Below are 17,302 nucleotides of genomic sequence, written 5' to 3' on the forward strand. Positions count from 1 at the left end.
GCTTAGGTGAGAAGCCCTTCCAGCAGGGTATCACATACAGCAGGACTCTGCTATCTCACCTGGGTAGGCTTTCAAAAAAAATCAACCACCCTCCCCACTTCTACTTCTTCCAACTTTGTTTCAGTCTTGGAATCAGCTCCTGTTGGTGTGCACCAGATATGGTCTGAGCAGTGCCACGCTTTCAAATCCTTCAAAAACACTAGACAAAAGCGTGGGTATCCCCATCAGTTTGGGAAGCAGAGGACACTTAGCCCAAGAAAGAGCTACTTGAACTCGTATTATGGGAATTCCAGGTATGCAGAAAAGCCCAAGCACAGATTTCCCAGGCACCTACAGAGACGCTTCTTCACACCATGAGATAAGGCAATGCTGGTGTCTGACAGCAGCTGAGTGGTGAGGTTTGATCACAGCTTTGGAGTAAGGCGTTCTGGTGCAACGTCACCCTGGCCACTCTGCAGCAAGTCCTCAGGCAAATCAAGCTGCTATGTTGAGGTTTGACCAACAAAACAAGAGCCTCAACAAAGTCAAATTATATTGAATAAAGAGCACCTTAGCCTAGCAATCTGATTTTCTGGATGGCCCTTCCTAGGCCAATACCCAGCTTCTGGCTACAATCTCTAGCTCCTCAGTCCTCCAAGCCCCAGACTGCTGACTCGCCCTGGGGAAGAGGGCTCTATCGACCTGTGACAATGGTGGAAATACCTAGTTTTCCCTTTCTTACATCAGCAGAGAAGAAAATATTTTCCTACAGCATTCCTGCTCCCTTCCTTATTCCCTGTTTCTTCTTTTAGCTGAAGCCACATTTTTCAATTCAATATTTTTGCAATTTAATTGCATCTACAACTGTCAAGGAACTCCATTTACCAATGAGCTTAACTTTAACAAACGGTAAGTTTTTAGTATAAGCAATACATTTTAAGGATACCCAGACAGCTCCAGTCACACAGCTAGACACATGTTAAAGTAACTGCTGCTCTCCTTGGGAGCCTGAAACACTCCTCTGCAGCACTTTGTCAAAGTCAGGAGAGCGATACAGGTTTCAGCAGAATACGGCCATACCCTTCCCAGATGCGCATGTATAGGAAGGGGTTTCAACAGCTGTGGAGAAATATCTAGCTCTCTCCTCACAGTACATGAGCCTGAGGAACTGTGCTTCGGTCTGTAAGGGAATGTAAGCCAGAAATCAGAGATGACTGTAAAGTGCCCACTACAAATCTGCGCTGAGGGTCCAGTCCCACCACACCTCCTCACTCTCCTCCTTCACACAGCTTCCACCAGGGTTCAAGGTGTTGGAGCAAAGTGCTCATCCTCCCCAACCCAGATAAGCCTGAAGGAGCCTTCCCAGCTTCTCATCATCCAGCTCGGCCTACCTTCCATCACCACCTTCTCAGCCTGGCTGCTACCTAGGGCGCACACTGCTGCTTTCCACCAGGACATTATGTGTCTCATGAGCAATGATTTTGTTACCTCCTCCCGCTCACTCTGCCAGCGCTCCCTGGCCCAGCAACTGTGTTCATTCTCCGATGGAGGCCAAGGGTGGCCACACACTGGCCACTAGGTAGATAAACACTTCAGTTAAGTCCCACAGAGGTGTCTATTAGATATGTAGATGCATGTTAAATTAGGAATGACAGCTCTGAAGTCCCACAGTGTAATCCGCAATGCACAAATAGCATTTCACACGTAGCAGGCCAGCTCCAGATCAGCTATAATGTTCTGTTTGTTGCTTGTAAAGAAGCCAGTGCTGAGATGAGTTACCAGGAGAATTTCCTCTCCTCATTTATTCTGTTATCTCACTTCAGCAAACATCTGCAGGCTCTGACTTGTATTTGTATTAAATTATCTTTTGGGATTATGTGCTTTTAGATGCTTGTCTCACTAAACTATTTGCCTTAGCATGGTAAATTTTAGCACACCCAGCCATTTACATTTCATGTTCACTGGTATAAACAATATAGAATTATTGCACGAATAAAGGCACTTGGAGAAACACAGTCATCTTGACTGTATTGAACTGTCAAGAAGCACTTCTGGCAAAGGTGTGACCCACCACACAAGTGAACTTGATGTCTACCAGGAACAGCAAGGCAGACCTGTAGAAGTTGCCAAAGCTGGAAAAGACTGAGGAGACAACAGGGCTAGGAGAGACAAATCGGTCAGAGCAGTGGCTTGCTCCTATGAAATGGTGTTAATCTTGAGCAGGATGAGATATATCAGAACAAAGAGACAGCCGGTCCCTGCACATGCTGCCTGACTTTCCACCTCTTTCTAGGACATGTTCACACTCTGTGCTGGATTCACAGAGCTGAGATATCAGTGCAGGGACCAACTGGCTGCAGGGACGTGTCCCGCCACCCTTAGAAATCCCCCATCATAAATAACAGGTCTCTAACTCTGACTGCAGGCTCATGTTTGAGGAATATATATGTATTTTAGAAATAATGGAAATGTACCAGAGTGTTAAGTCTGCTGCACAGTAAAGAAAACAATACCCCACTGCTGTTAAATGAGTGATAAGGCTTTATAGATGTTTGTCTTCGTTTACGACCAAACAAATGACATTTTATAGACAAATAAGTTAGCTCATGGCCATTCTGCTCTTTAGGAGTGGTATGGACAAAGGGGAAACAAGGCAAGATTGGCCTGAAATACATGGTAACTTCGTACAGCTCAATTTTGTCTGCAAAAAGAGACAACTGGCAGCAGAGTCCCCATTGCTAGAGGTTGATAGTCTGGATGCCAAATGTCTGACACAATGTGGCTGCAAATACAGTCATGACAATGTGCACCAGAGAGAGGGCATATTTCATACTGGAAGGCAAGATCAGTATTTCAGAGATACCTGCAGGCAAACTGTGTCACTTTAGCAATACTTACTGAGTCTTGCAACTGAAGCCTTAAAACCTAAGGGGCTGTGATCGTAACGCTGCCAAGGCCAGTAATGGTTGTCATGTTTGGTCTGTGCTAAGCACACCCAGACAGGCTGCAGCAGCACGTCCCCCAGGGCTGCCAGCCCCTGCCCCAGAGATATTGGTCTCCAGCTCCCCACAGCCCTGTCCTGCCTGGGAGGTGCCTGGCTGAAGACACTTTTTGGCTTTAGGAAGACACAAGCAGCCCCAGCACCCCAACACATCCCATCTCTCTCCTCCCAGAGCAGCCCGGATTTTCAATTGCTGTTGCATCCTCTCCTCCCCATCCTCTCTGGCACTGGAACCACTGTAAGAAAACATAAACCAAAACTGAAACAGCACTAAGACCAAAGCAGGTTTTACTTGGTTAAGTTTTATTTATGTGTACGGGGACAGTATCAGCTTTAACGATCCAAACAAATACGCCAGTGGTTATAATTTAGGTGAATCTTCCTTAGCCAGATCAGCACAGCTACCTGTGGCTGTTTCACTCCTCTGCCAGCACTGAAGCTGCAGCTGCTGCTGACAAGAAGCGGCTGAGCAGGGGGCAGTAGATGTCTAATGCTGGTGCATTGGTCCCATAACTTATCTGAGGTGGAGGAATGCTGCGGTATCCCTTTACATCTCCCTTTGCAAGGGCTGCAGTTCATATTTTGTAATGCAAGTAGATGCTGCTTCCAGCTGCCCGCACCGCTGAGGTAAAGCAGCATCTGACCTAAGTCATAGACGTTAAACACTGAGACCCAAAAGAGGAATAGAAAAGTGTCAAGAGAGAATGAACCCAAGGGAAAAAGCAGGATTGAGATATGATGTAAGCAGCAGAAAATGGTGTGCAAGGAACAGTAGTGGAAATTAGTGGTCACACAGGCATCAGTCAAATTTCTCTTTGTACAAACTGATTGGAACAACCCAATATAAAGAGAATTTCCATGGCACTAAGGAAACAAAGTTGGACAAAACCCCAACCATGGAAAATAATGAGCAAAAGGGAAACAGTAGGAAATGAGCTAGAAACTAGCACACAAGAAGAAAAAAGGATATCCAGACCAGATTAGACTCAGATTACTTTCCCCAACTCGTAACTGCTATCTTGTCAGCCTGGCACTGTTCAGCAGTCTCTCCTGCTCTTTCACAAATCTGAGTACTGAGCTGTTTTCACTTCATCCTGGCAGCTGTGGTGTCCATCAGTTATTCAGGAAAAACTGTTTCTGAATTGTAAACATATAGAGATTGAACCACAAACTATGTAACTTGGGACAAGGACCACTCCAAAGCCCTTAAAACCTGGAGGGGAGCAACACGACTGCATTTAGGTCTAGAGTTTCAGTTAAAGCTCTTCTTCACTTATGTGTTGAAGATCATTACATTAACATTCAGGTTAAGGCAGAGAAAACGCTATTATGACTCAGTAGTAATCCTTCCTATGAACAGCTTTTGCAAATCCCACTCTGTCATTCCCACGGTCAAAAATGCAGTAAAATGCAGACATAAAGACATCTCCTAAAATCCAGAGTGGGCCAGTGCTAGTGGTGATGTCAAGAGACTGAAAGCCACTCATGCAGAAGGTTTGGTCTTCAATAGACTCCTGGAAGGGAAAGCACGTGTCCTTGTGGCAGCCTGCTCCAGCCCCAGCTCAGGGAGCAGGGAACAGGGAGCGGGGAGGCTGCGGATACATACCTTTATGATGTATTGCTCTGCTGTCAGCTTGTACTCGTGATGTCCAATCGTGAAGCTTATGTGGGGCGAGCTTGACAGTCTTCTGCAGTCTACAAGAAACTGTATGCGATGCACTGATTGAGAAGGGATCAATTTGCCTTTTTTAAGTATTGTCCTTTGAATTCAAGACTTCGCGGGCAGTTAATAGTGAATTTACTGCAGAGAAACAGCATCAGGCTGACTTATGGCCTGGCTTTCCAGCTCCTGCACTGGGTCAAACCAGCTTAGTAGCCCAAACCACTGCACCAAAGTCCCTAGGGACCCAGGGCTGATTAAAACCCTTGCGAGCCCCAAAAGGAACAATGTAAAGGGGGACTCTCACATCCCACTGTACAATTCGTAAGCAAAACTGAGCACGTGAGCCCCAGCAAACCCGTATTACCAATGTCTGTTGAACAAAAGTCCTCCGATGCTCTGGCTTTGGCTGGGTGGAGGGAGCTGCCCCAGCCCACGCAGGGAGCACCCTATGGCTGCGGCTCACCCCACTCCCTCCCAAAACAACATCGTTTTAGGGGGAAAAAAAGCCAGTGAGCAATACAGCACTTTATACTTCTACTCTACCCTGGAGTGGGATTTAAAAAGCAGAAGAAGGACTAAACTCTGCCATGGTCATTAATTTCCATAAATAATACAGTCACTTACAGTAACACAGAAGATAATTTCCTGCCCTTTCTAGTTATTTCATGAGACAACTGGCATGTTAAATGGCACTGCAGAATGCTCCCAGCCCCGGAGGGATCTTAGCTGTAAACTGTAGTGTTTAAAGCCATTGTTTTAGAGGCTTCCTAGGAGGAAGAATCTACTTTTCCTTGGTTTAAAATCTGCTTTATGAAAATATAACCCTAAATCTTGTGTATTTTTATCAGGTGTCATACCATTAGAATAAAATAAGCCATGGGATAAAGAGGACAAGGGTAAAAAAGCCAGAAGAATGGTTTGTAGGATATGAGAAGAAGGACATAACTCATTTACATAACTAGTATGGCCAGAATGATTTTAATCCTTGCTGGAAAGAGATAAAAGTTCTGGTAAAATCACTGAGGGATGCACCCACTTATACTGGGATAGATTTGAGCCAATATACTCAGCCTGTCTGTGGTTGCTACAAACAGACATAGAGAGTGTTATTTTCAGGATGCTTTTTTGCAGAATCTGAGATGTTGGCTGAGGGTTCTTACATCAGCACCAGAGTATATTAACTTATACTGCAATGACCTGTTCCTTGTTCGTATTACACTAATGGAAGTACATTGGAAATACATATTTTATCTATATCCATTAGCATGTACCTTGGTATCAAAGCTTACTGTTTGACATGTATCTGAAAATGTGAATAAAAACAAAATTTAAAGTTTAATTGAGAAAGAATCAGAAGTCTCAGGGGTTACACAGATGCCACTCCAGCTCCTCCTTTTACAAAAGGAGGCAGATTCAGAGGCCAATTTTGTCTCTGATCTTTGCCAAGTGCACTGGGCAACCATAACACTCTTAACTTTCTTCCAAGTGCAGTTTTGGGTCCAGATCAATCAAGACAACTGCAAAGCTAACAGAAGCCGTATGTGGCAGCTTTACTAGGGGCACTGGAGCTGTGGCGACGTGGTAATTACCCGTAGGAGTCAGCCAAGGGCCAGCAATAAAGCACGGTAAAAATAAGCTGCTTTTTCCCTGGAGGCGAGTGGGTTTAGCCATCTCAGGTTTGTTATCTCAATACTTTAGAGTTACAGGGATTTCTGTCATGCCAGCTGAAAACTGCCAGCAGGGAGATGCAAAGGGCAGCAGAGAGACATCCCAGCCTGGCCTGTGGGCAAGGTGGTGGGAAAGCCTGTCATACCTCGAGCAACTTCGGTTCACACAAGCTCCCCAGACACGTGCAGGGAGCCAGGGATTGCAGGCGTGGAGCCAGAGAGGCCATGGAGTGGTACATCAAAGCCATTTTGGCCGCTGGAGGAGGTGGAAGGTGCTGGTCAGAGAGCAGGCAGGGGCAGGAAGAAGTGGTGGGGAGCATCAGCAAGAGGGATACAAGAGAGAGTAGCAGGGAAGAGAGGAAAACCAGGGAGGAGACAGAGCAATAAGGTTTGGGATGAAGAGTAAGAGACAGCGAGGTCTGTCCCACACCTTACAGCTCATCTGCCAGGAGCCAGCATTGTGAGGGACGTCACTGTGCATCCCTCCCAGTAGCCCCGGCATGACACCATCTGCTCTGCCGCACGCTGGCGGTGAGAGGTCCTGTCAGAGGAGCCGTGGTGGGGGCTGTAATTAAAGTACCTTTCCCTTTCCATTTGACGATGTCAGAACTTGCCATCAGGATTGAACCCCTCCTGGCTCAGGGGAGCTAATGGCTATATCTGGGGACATTGAATAACCTCTGATTTTCCAAAAGAACATGATCTCTGATGTAGACTAGAGATCGATTCCTCAAACAGATGCCCCCATTATTTCCTTACACACCAGTATGGACAAGTATGGGAGTGAAAGTGGACATTTGGGAGGAGGTCTGGGGCAGGAAAGTAGATGGGTTAAAACTAGCTTGGCTCCCAGTTCAATGCTGTCCTGGAAACAAAGGTTTAGCCGAAATGTTTCTGAGCAATTATTTTGGTTATTATCCCACCCTACAAGCTCTTTGCACCAAATACCAGTTTCTCTTCCCCTTTGGCTGTATTCTGGCTGAATAGTTTTTACCTCTCCAGTATGCGATGGACTTGCCCCAATATACTCCTGTAATCGCCTGATTTGTGAAGAGGGGCCAGTGATAAGAGAAGTGCCTGAGTCAACGATGGCTTCACAGCCGTGGGAGCAAAACGCCACCCGGCCCTGGATCTTTATACTGCAAGTGTTAAAACAAAGCGTCTTTAAGCAAATGACATACACTGTGAGTGAAGCAGCATATTATTGCTAGCTAAAATAACAGAGTATGGACTGACGTTAAAACTAGCTGCCAAGCTTTGCCAGTCTTAAAAGACAAGAATGTCTGTGAAGAAAAGAAGGTAATAAAAGGGAACTGCATGGGAAGGCGTCTTGTCTGTGGACCCGCTTTTCTCTCTTAGAGCTCCTACAGCCCTGATTGTTCCTGCCTGCTGATGAATTTGCCCTCACCCCCAGGTATGTGTCCTCGTCAATTCACACAGCCTGCTGGAGGAGCAACAAAGGGACACTGACTACGTTGACTAAGGTTAACAGGAAAGGTGAGAGCAGGACCCAGAGTTGGATTCAGTTCCTGGGTGCCTTCATCTCTTAGCTGAATAGTCAACCAAGAGTCAGCTTGACCACTGGTGTATCATATTAAAACGTATTAACGTGCTCTCCCAGAAACCAGCTACTCATGCCACAGCTGATCTGGAGAGCTAATAAACCCTGGCCTCATCCTGGTGAACCCCTTCTTTGAGACACACAAGGGTAAAACACTGCAGCTGAGTCCTCCTGCATCTGTATCTCTAGGTGCTTCTGCCTCTGTGGGTTTTACCTGAGGAGACGAAACCCACCAAGTGTTTCATACATACATACATAGATACATACATGCACGCATACGTACTTGTTCAGGTGTATTTGCCAGTAGCTTTTCTCAGTGACTGGGACCCAGTGGATTGAACCTTTGTAGAGAGAATGGTCTATCCCCCCTAGAATCAACTCACCACCGTTCTCGGTGTCATCTCCTCTGAAAGCGAAGACAGGTTAACACAGACATGGGAGTGTGCCAGCATGCATTGATAAGATTACACTTTAAAAGCAAAAGACAAACCACAGCCCTTTCTAAATTCAGATATAGATGGCTGAAAAGGGTTATTTCTAAATTATAACTGCATATGTCCCAACTCAGAGCCTCCAAATAACCTTTGAGAAGACTTACTGTAGGCTGCCAAGGGCTAAGGAATGCATCAGGGGCAGGTTGAGCCAGTAGTTACTCTCACCTCAGAATAAACACTGGATAAACAGGTCCAGATTAGGGAAAAACATTTCTTTTCTGAAATGTGGCTACTTGGGTGTAGCATGGCATTTCTGATCATTTCCACAGGTCAGAAGGAAAACTCTAGCAACACAGACATGGTAAGTCTGGGCTGGGAGCCTTTCCTTTGTTTATGACTTACTCCAACAAGAATAACTCCCTGTTCAAAAATTCATGGTTCTCCCCATAACATTTTTCCTTTTCACTCGATATTTTTCAGTGTCAAATTGAGAGAAAAAAAAAAACCACCAAAAAACAAGAAATGGGGGAAATTACTTTCTAGAGATTAAGATTTATACAGATGTATGGTTGTTTTGGCAGTGTCATTTTAAAGACTAACCTTTTCAGATAGAAAGAGAAGACCGGCTCTTCTACCAGCTGCTGGTTCATGATGCTGTCAAACACGGGCAGAGCATTGCCCACTGCTAAGGAGGGGTAGCCCAAGCCCAGTACTCCATCAAATTGGGCAAGGGCAAAGGTTGTTCCTGGCTCATACACCGACTCGCCGAAGTCCTGTCCCTTGATGGAGATGTTACTTATCTGTTTGGTACCAAAAAAAAATCCACAACCATTTGAAAGCAAAGACACCACCAATTACAAGAAATCAGCTGTATTCCAGAGCCATATCAATGGATTCAACCAGTTTATAAAGCCTGGGTATCCTTGCATGACTTGCATCCATGTAACAGGTGCCCGTGTGGCAGGTAGGCTGCACCAATTCATTTTAATACCTTAATTCTGTGGCTGCTTGTTCATAAACCCAAGACAGGCCCCAAGGAGACAAGCAGAAATGAAAAAAGAAAATCTTAGGGATTTGTCTCAGTAGCCCAAAGCTGGAGCAGCACCCGCATCTCTCAGCACCCGGCTTGGTGGGACCTCACCCTGCCCTTGTCTAAACAAGGCAAGGATTTCCAGGACAAGGCCAGTGTCTGAAGTGCCCTGAAAACAGCTGACCCGGAGGCTGACACCTGTTTAAGGTGGATGCTCACCTGCAGTGTGTCTTTGCCAGCAACGCCCAGAAGCTGTCCCGTGCCGTATTGCAAGGAGAAGGCTTCCCCTCCATGCTCATACGAATCTGACAGAAAGGACTTAAATCTCTGGTGCACCCCTACACAAAAAATAACATCCGTGCACTGAGGGGAGGCCCCAGAAATGCACCCACTCCCCGATGCAGAACCAGATGAGATGTAGGAGAGACAGATTTTTTGCTTGTCCTACAAGGAAGGGTCGATGGAAATCCCTCTTCCCCTGCAGGCACTCTAGTTTTTGGGTTTTAAAGACATAATATTAAAAAAAAGGGCATTTCCACTGCTATTGGTAGCAGCAGATAACGGGTTTATTTTCATGCCTTTTACACCAGGCACCTCGTGGTGTGGAGGGACGCTTGGCAGCAGCAGCAGGCGCCTGCCCCGGCTGCAGGGTGGCACAGAGGGGCAGAGGTGGAGGAGCAAGCCAGGGAGGGGAGAGTGGCCCTTGGGGGTGCTCCAAGTCCTCTCCTCCAAAATCCCTGCTGCAGGGATTCCAGAGCTCCTTGGGGAAGGAGAAGTGGCCAAGGTACCCAAGCCACAAGGAGCATAAGGGAGGGTAATGTTTCTTACTGCATGCGTCACTGATGCAATAAGCAGAAGGGACCCAAAAATTGGAGGAGCCGGTGTCAAACACGACGGTGAACCTCTGCGGTGGTGTGCCAACACTCACAACTCCGTAGTACTGTGCCTGGGGGAGGAACAACACGGTCAGCAGCAGGCTGCCTCCCGGTGAGATATTCCTGAGGAAAAGGCAGACTTGGGAGCATCACGCAATGCTCCTCAGGGAGTTTGGTGCGATTTCATTTAATTGTAAAAGCACACTGCAGGGAAGCGCGTCTGGCTCCACGAGTGGCTGTGCGCAGATTTCACTCCAGCTGCATGCAATAACGGGGCGGCGTTTTTAAAGCCTTTTGAGCTAACATTCAGTTGGGTTCCCCATGAAGCCAATAAGCCCGACCTGAGTGGTGGCAAGGTCAGCCCCAACACAAAGCTCTCACACAACCACGCAGGCTTTCAGTCAGCTCCTTACTGATGTCAGTAAGAAATCAGTGAAGCAAAACCAGCACGACCCGCATCCACTGGTGTCAGAGGGCTCCAACCAGTGGCACAAATGCTGTCACGTGTGGCTGGGCTTTTTCCTTTGTAATCAGCAGCTATTAGCAGGTCAAAAAATTAATTCTGTTGCACAGACTGTTTCTGATGTATGGAACAAAGTTCATCCAGTGGATAAAGAAACTGCTGACCATCCCTGGATACCAATTGAGGCTAGAGATAATCTGTGAACACGTGAATGCTGGAGTGAAGAGCTTATCCACATCCCCTATGAAGTGCCCTGGAAGAGCACTTCAGCATTAAGAGACCTATTTTTAGGAAGAGGCATTTCTGGAATTCACACACAGATAGAAAAGCAATAGCCTTTTGTAAGTGCCAAGCCTTTTGTAGCAATACAAATATTTGAATATGTATCTTCAAGTGCATACTTGTTAATTAATACACTGAATATAGTTTCTGACCCCAGAGTTTACAGCCTGAGCGAGATAATCATGAAAAGGCAAGCAAGGGTGCCATTCAAGAGAATATCCAGCTATACAGCAGGATTTTATTCCTTCCTGTATTAAAGACACCTTTATCAGTTAATCTGTAAAGTGAAGCAGCTCTAAGACATGTTCATCAGAAAAACCCCAAACAAACAGAAAAGTCACAAACACACTGCTCTCCCTGAAACCTCCAAAAACCACTCCTGGTGCTAGCTGGGTGTGCTGGGAAACTGGGTCCTGTTTTGTCGTTTGAAGAGGTACGCCTCTTTGATAAGATTTAAAGCAGGCTGAAATATTTCAGTCTCCCTTGCTATTTTACACACGTCTAGCTCATCTTGACATATATTTTTATGGCCCTCAAGTGTCAGGAAGTTCTTGCTGAATTTATTTGGCCTTCCCTTCCATTCCCTCCCCTGGTCAGATGCAGCCTCCACAACATTTCTGCAACCTAGCTTTCCTTTAGATAAGCATAACAGAAGAACCAAATAAAACAGAAAACAAAGACCATCCAAATGAACAAAATTCTAAAACCTGGAAAGACAGTTTACAAAATGGTTGACCTTCTGACCTGCCTGTCTGAGATCCAAGGAAACGCTTTTTTTTCCTTTTTCAGTTTAAATGGTAAACTCAGCCAGGTTAGTGCGAGACCCAGGTCAGTCTCCAATGTTCAGTACACATTAAGCTCAGGAGATAAAAGCAGAAAAATAAAAACTCCACTTGGGTCTTTGTTATCACTGATTTATGACTGATTTGTGATCAAATAAATGAGATTTGGGGTATTTTTTATAACATGCAAACATCCAAATTTCTGATAAATAGAATACAGCTAAATGAAGTAATCAGGTTCTGCTACTAAAAACCCATTCCTGAACCAAGATTGATACAGCGAACCTTCCACATTGGTTTGGAGACCCAGCAAGTCCAATACAGATCTATGCAAAAATCAAATTTGTCACAGGACTACCAATGCTAGACTACATCAGTTTCCTACCCAGGTCTCATGCTAACTTAGATCTATACATGCTTTATTTTGCAGACTGGTAAACTAGTTTTTTATGATCTAACATTTATAGCATAGAGCAATGACCCATCTCGAGCTCTATAAATTCATGGAGAGACTAGATTTGAAATGTGCTGGGGAAAAAAGTCTGCCTTCAAGAGAACAGTGAGTCCTTATGATTGCATTACAAAACTGTACTTACATTCATGTAATCATACAGCCGTTCTGAAGCCGTTCCTACTGATAACGCAATATCTGCAGGGAAGCAATGCAGGTATCTCTGGGCGAAAATGCTGGGGTGGTGATTCTTCCAAAATTCCTCTAATTCTCCCTTTTCCTTCAGCTGTTTCTTGATAGATTTGAAACGAACAAGGGGGACTCTATGCAAGTAAAATAAACACACAAAAATTAACTGGTTGTCCTTTCTAGAGCTCTCAAATACTCTTTAAAAAAAAAAAAAGTTTCTTTTTTGAGACCCTGAGTAGCAACCAGCATGGGTCACCCCAGAAAGCCAGAGACACGTGCCAGAGATGCTAGATGTGGTTTCTTACCGTTCCACAGCCACGGTGAATGGGATGTAAACCACAGCCAACAGTATCACCCTCATGGCTCCAAACAGTTCAGAGTCTAACAGCACTCATTTACTCAAAAGTCCCTTTTTTATACCCTGTTGTCAGCAGAGGGCTGTTTGCCAGGTCAATCAATCACAGGAGGTCAGTGCTTTGGCAGAAAACCAGTTAATTTGCTCTCAGAGTAACCGCTGGATTGTGCAAACAGTGGTGTCCAGTGGAGCTACTAAGGCACAGATAACCAGGGCACAGTCTAGATGAAATAGACATTTTACTAACAGTTCTTGATGGCTTTTACATAAATATAATACATAGAATCATAGAATCGCAGAATCGTTTAGGTTGGAAAAGACCTTTAAGATCATCAGGTCCAACCGTTAACGTAGTGCTGCCATATCCACCACTAAACCACGTCCCTAAGTGCCACATCTACATGTCTTATAAACACCTCCAGGGATGGTGACTCCACCATGTCCCTGGGCAGCCTGTGCCAATGCCTGACAGCCCTTTTGGTGAAGAAATGTTCCCTAATACCCAATCTAAACCTCCCCTGGTGCATCTTGAGGCCATTTCCTCTTGTCCTGTCGCTTGTTACTTGGGAGAAGGGACCGACCCCCACCTGGCTACAGCCTCCTGTCGGGCAGCTGTAGAGAGCGATAAGGTCTCCCCTGAGCCATCTTTTCTCCAGGCTGAACCACCCCATTCCCTCAGCTGCTCCTCATCAGACTTGTGCTCCAGACCCCTCACCAGCCTCGTTGCCCGTCTCTGGACACGCTCCAGCACCTCGGTGTCTGTTCTGTGGTGAGGGGCCCAAACCTGAACCCAGTATTCGAGATGTAGCCTCCCATGGGGTAAGCTTGGCTCCCATTAGCGTGGGGAAGAGGTGATGGCCCCAGGACTGGCCTGGTTCCCTCTGAGTAAGCTGCTTTTCAAGCTCACTTTAGTGACAGGTGGCCCAGAAGTGCCCCACACCGAGAAAGAGGACATAAAATACAACCATTTCCCTTTTACAGGGAAACACTTCAGCAGGGCTGAGCAGACAGACATTTGACAGGGTTGTGATAAGTCATCTCCTTACAACTGGAGTTTAATTCCCTACTTATGGGAGAACTCCGGTCTAAACGTAAATGTGACTGCCACCCCCAAAAATGGGTCTTAAAAGTAAAGACATACTTTTACATACAGTAATAAAGAGCCAGTGGGTTTGTGCACATTTCAGCAAGACATTTGGAAGTGCTTGCTTGGATTTATTTTCCTGCAAGTTTCCTGAGGTTAGCAGTTCCCACCCCTGCCTGGCATTCAGGTTCAAATCAAGCTGGAAGAAAAATAATGGTGTCAAAAAGAGACTCCGATCTAACAGAGAGCAACCCCAAACCCATTAGCTGCCTGGGAGGCAGCACGGAGTCTGCAATTTATTTATGTGACTTTTTGAATCTTTCCTCTCCCCGAGAAGGTGTGGTGAGCAATTACATACTGCAGCCTAGCATACATGAGAGAGAAATTTGAATAATCAGCCGTTTTTGTTCAAAAGACTATGCTAGGACACTGGGGAAAGGGCAATGACAATTTTTCCCCTGCAAAACACCACTTATTAAATATAAACTGCTCATCACGTGAATGTGAACTGAAACTAAGTAAACCCCCCAAAACAAAGCAGATGTGTGACCGTGCGTAGTGAAGAGGGAATGTCAAGAACACAGAGGAGGCAGCAGTCATCATCTGCTCTAGCAACAATGCTCTGGTCAAGAAAAAACAGCAGCAAAACCCAAACACACAGCGTCTGTGAGTGAAGAGGGGGTCTAAATGCCTGTCACAGACTTTAAGCAAATCGTTATCAGCATATAATAAAGAAATTCTTTAAATTTGTTAAGTCTCTTCCCTTCCTAAGTCAGGCTGACTGAAGAGGGGCACAAAAGCATTAAAATCAATGAATTTAGACCTCTATTCATTAGTCCCCTGGATTTTGAAATATGTTTTGCTTTTTCAAACTTAATGTGCAAAATTGTGAGGGCTACACACAACTCAGCAAAGGCTGAGCCTGGTGTCTTCTCACAGCTGTGTGCAGAGCTTTGGATCTGAAAAGGCACCCACATCTCTATTCTAATAGTTTGTTTCAAAAAACAATAAAATCTCAAAAATGCAGCTTTTATATTGATTTCCATTTATTGTGATTTTTTTAAAAATTATCTAGCTCTGAGCAGTCTTCCTCTTTTCTTCTGGACTCAGAGCTTTCACACAAGTTCTCAGCAAGCCACGACATTTTCTGTCCCACAGCCATCCCAGCCACCAAGCTGCAGGAGCTGGGTGCTGGAAGTGAGAATGGTGAGTAGTCAGTGTGGTTATTTGTGAACTTTCAGAAAGCAGAGGCATTTCTCAAGGAGCCTACACGCGCCACCTGACGTGCAGCAGAACAGATGTCATGCCCTCTGGTAAGGGCAGTGTTGCTTTGACAAGAACAAGACAATGTCTGTGCTGAGCACCTTTATCGCTTGAACTTTTCCTCAGATGCCACAAATGCTTCTGGGAAGTCATTAATGTTCACATTGGAGGGCATCAGGATAACTTTGAAGACATTAAGTGGCTTTCAAAACACCACCCTGGACCTACTGAGGGAACTGCCTTTGCCTAAGAGCTTTCACTGAGTTGCTGACTCCCAGAAGGATCAAGATCATTCATTTTATTGCAAATGTAGCCCTTTATTATCCCACCAAACTACGGTTATTTTTTCCCAAATACTCTGATATCACAATGTGTTCCAAGCAGACATTCATTTAGCCAACAGAAGTACAAAATGCAGCAACAAAAGGTCATCGTGACTTTTTTTGATAAGCTGGAATAATGATTAAACTACAGTGCAGAAGTTCCCTAAGAAAGAGTTGTCTAATGTCGTAAAGTAGAAATAATTCAAGTAGAAAAAATATATACATATCTGTGTCTATAAAGGTATATTGCAAAGTTATTTCTCTCCATACGGATTATCAAGAAACACCTAAACTATATTATTAATATACTCTTACCTAGGCATTTATGCAGTTCTGATCAGCAGGATATCTGAAGAGGTTTGTCTAAAGGGCATGTCTTTGCCATGGATGTAAATTCATTATTTTTTACGTTTTCCCCCACCTGTAGCCTACAGTGCCTTGACAGGGCAGGGAGCCATGCCTTTAGAAGGTGCTACAGCTGCTTAGAAGTACCAACAGATACAAAAACCTGCTGAGGGCCACAGGAAAATGTCCCTAAAAGTGTGATCACATTCCGGGGCAACTGCTTGGAAAAGGATGCCCTGCAAAATCCAGGAACGGCACGTTGCCCACAGTGGTCTTCTTGACAGGGTGCGTAGAGTTAGAGCAGTGAAGAAGTGGCTGCTCTGAGGTGCTCATTCAGCACGCGCTGGCCCTTGCTGCTGGGATGCTATGTCCTGCACGTCCTGCCTTCTGTCATGGGGGAGAGTATTTTCAGCACCTCTTCCACAGCACGGGCACAGATGACTGCGCCGTATCTTTGTTCTCCAGGCTTGATACTCTGCCCAGCTTCTCCAGCCAAAGCCTGCTTTATGGCACTTGGGTCACAGCACTCGCTGTTCTCTGTCCTGTTTTAATACTGGTTCCCAGATGCGCTCTCTGCGGTTGTCCTCTCCCAGAAAACTCTCCGTACATTTCATAGCATCCAGGCTGCATGGCACAGCCACTCACCCTGCAGGGAAAAGACTAGTAAACGTCCTATAGCCTATACTCAACTGACAACTAAGAGCTGCTTTACATTTGAAAGCAAGCGATAGCAAAGAGCTCTCTGTTGCCAGATTTGACCAGAGATCCAGAGGCCACCTTAACTGCTCCACGTTGCCTTTTTCTCAATCTTCCTTTGCTCTGTCTTTTGTTTTTTGAAAAGTACGTGGCTCTCAGCAATCACCTCTTTTGGTTGTGTAGCATCTAATGCCCAGAAAGCAGCTGCAGACTGTTTGAAGAAAACTATCCTACCTAAATCATGGCAAGTGTGGAACTTAGCAGCAATGAGCTGTAGACACCAAAGAAGTCAACCAGCTGCTGGAAAGGTTATTTCACTTTAAAACACTCTGCCAGCTTTCACACCCAAAAGCTCACAGTAGAGCCACAGCCAACACACAGTTAGGACAATCCCCAGGAAAGATTAAAGCAGCAGCAGCTCAAGAAGTCAAAGTATGCAGAGATGCCTACAGATGGGGAGGCTCCTCCTAGAAAGCAGGGATGCTCCTGACCTGGACAGCAATGGGTCTTGCTGAGAGGAGGAGGGGAGCAGTTTACACTGCCATATCTAAATAGTCATAATCTTTAATATCCTATTTATATCACCCATAACAAGTGAGAAACTTGATGGAATTAAATCTATGGCAGTTTCTTGACAGGTTTTGGTATGGACACAGGACCTGCAGTAGCACAGTCGGAAGGCGGACGGAGAACAGCCCTGGCAGGTTGTGATAGCGAGCGTATTAAATGGGGATTCAGACAAGAAGTAAAACATAATGTAATGAAAAAGGCCCTACACAGTCAAGAGTGCCAGAGGCTATAGTAAACACTGTTAGATTAGGAACATAAATAGTAGAACAGCTCAAGATAGCAGTTTGCC

At 45.4% G+C, this 17,302-nt stretch overlaps 1 protein-coding gene across 1 annotated transcript; it reads right to left on the reverse strand.

Moving 5' to 3' along the window:
• Nucleotides 1-3,261: 3,261 nt before the first annotated feature.
• Nucleotides 3,262-12,765, reverse strand: LOC130150705 (cathepsin E-like). Its single transcript, XM_056341900.1, has 9 exons — nt 12,683-12,765; nt 12,334-12,511; nt 10,164-10,281; nt 9,555-9,673; nt 8,906-9,105; nt 8,155-8,277; nt 7,305-7,449; nt 4,587-4,685; nt 3,262-4,494 (listed from the first exon to the last, which is right to left on the reverse strand). The coding sequence occupies exons 1-9, from the start codon at nt 12,736-12,738 to the stop codon at nt 4,315-4,317; spliced, it is 1,218 nt and encodes a 405-aa protein (XP_056197875.1). The 5' UTR covers nt 12,739-12,765; the 3' UTR covers nt 3,262-4,314.
• Nucleotides 12,766-17,302: the final 4,537 nt, after the last annotated feature.

The sequence above is a fragment of the Falco biarmicus genome, chromosome 5 (genome assembly GCF_023638135.1).
Source record: "Falco biarmicus isolate bFalBia1 chromosome 5, bFalBia1.pri, whole genome shotgun sequence".
Taxonomy (NCBI): Eukaryota; Metazoa; Chordata; class Aves; order Falconiformes; family Falconidae; genus Falco; species Falco biarmicus.

Coding starts and splice junctions, on each gene's coding strand:
- LOC130150705 (XM_056341900.1), bottom strand. CDS start 12,738: ATGAGGGTGATACTGTTGGCTGTGGTTTACATCCCATTCACCGTGGCT. Junction 10,282..12,333: donor GGCTGTATGATTACATGAAT/GTAAGTACAGTT, acceptor TTCCTCCCCCAG/GCACAGTACTACGGAGTTGT. Junction 9,674..10,163: donor TTGCATCAGTGACGCATGCA/GTAAGAAACATT, acceptor TTTTTTGTGTAG/GGGTGCACCAGAGATTTAAG.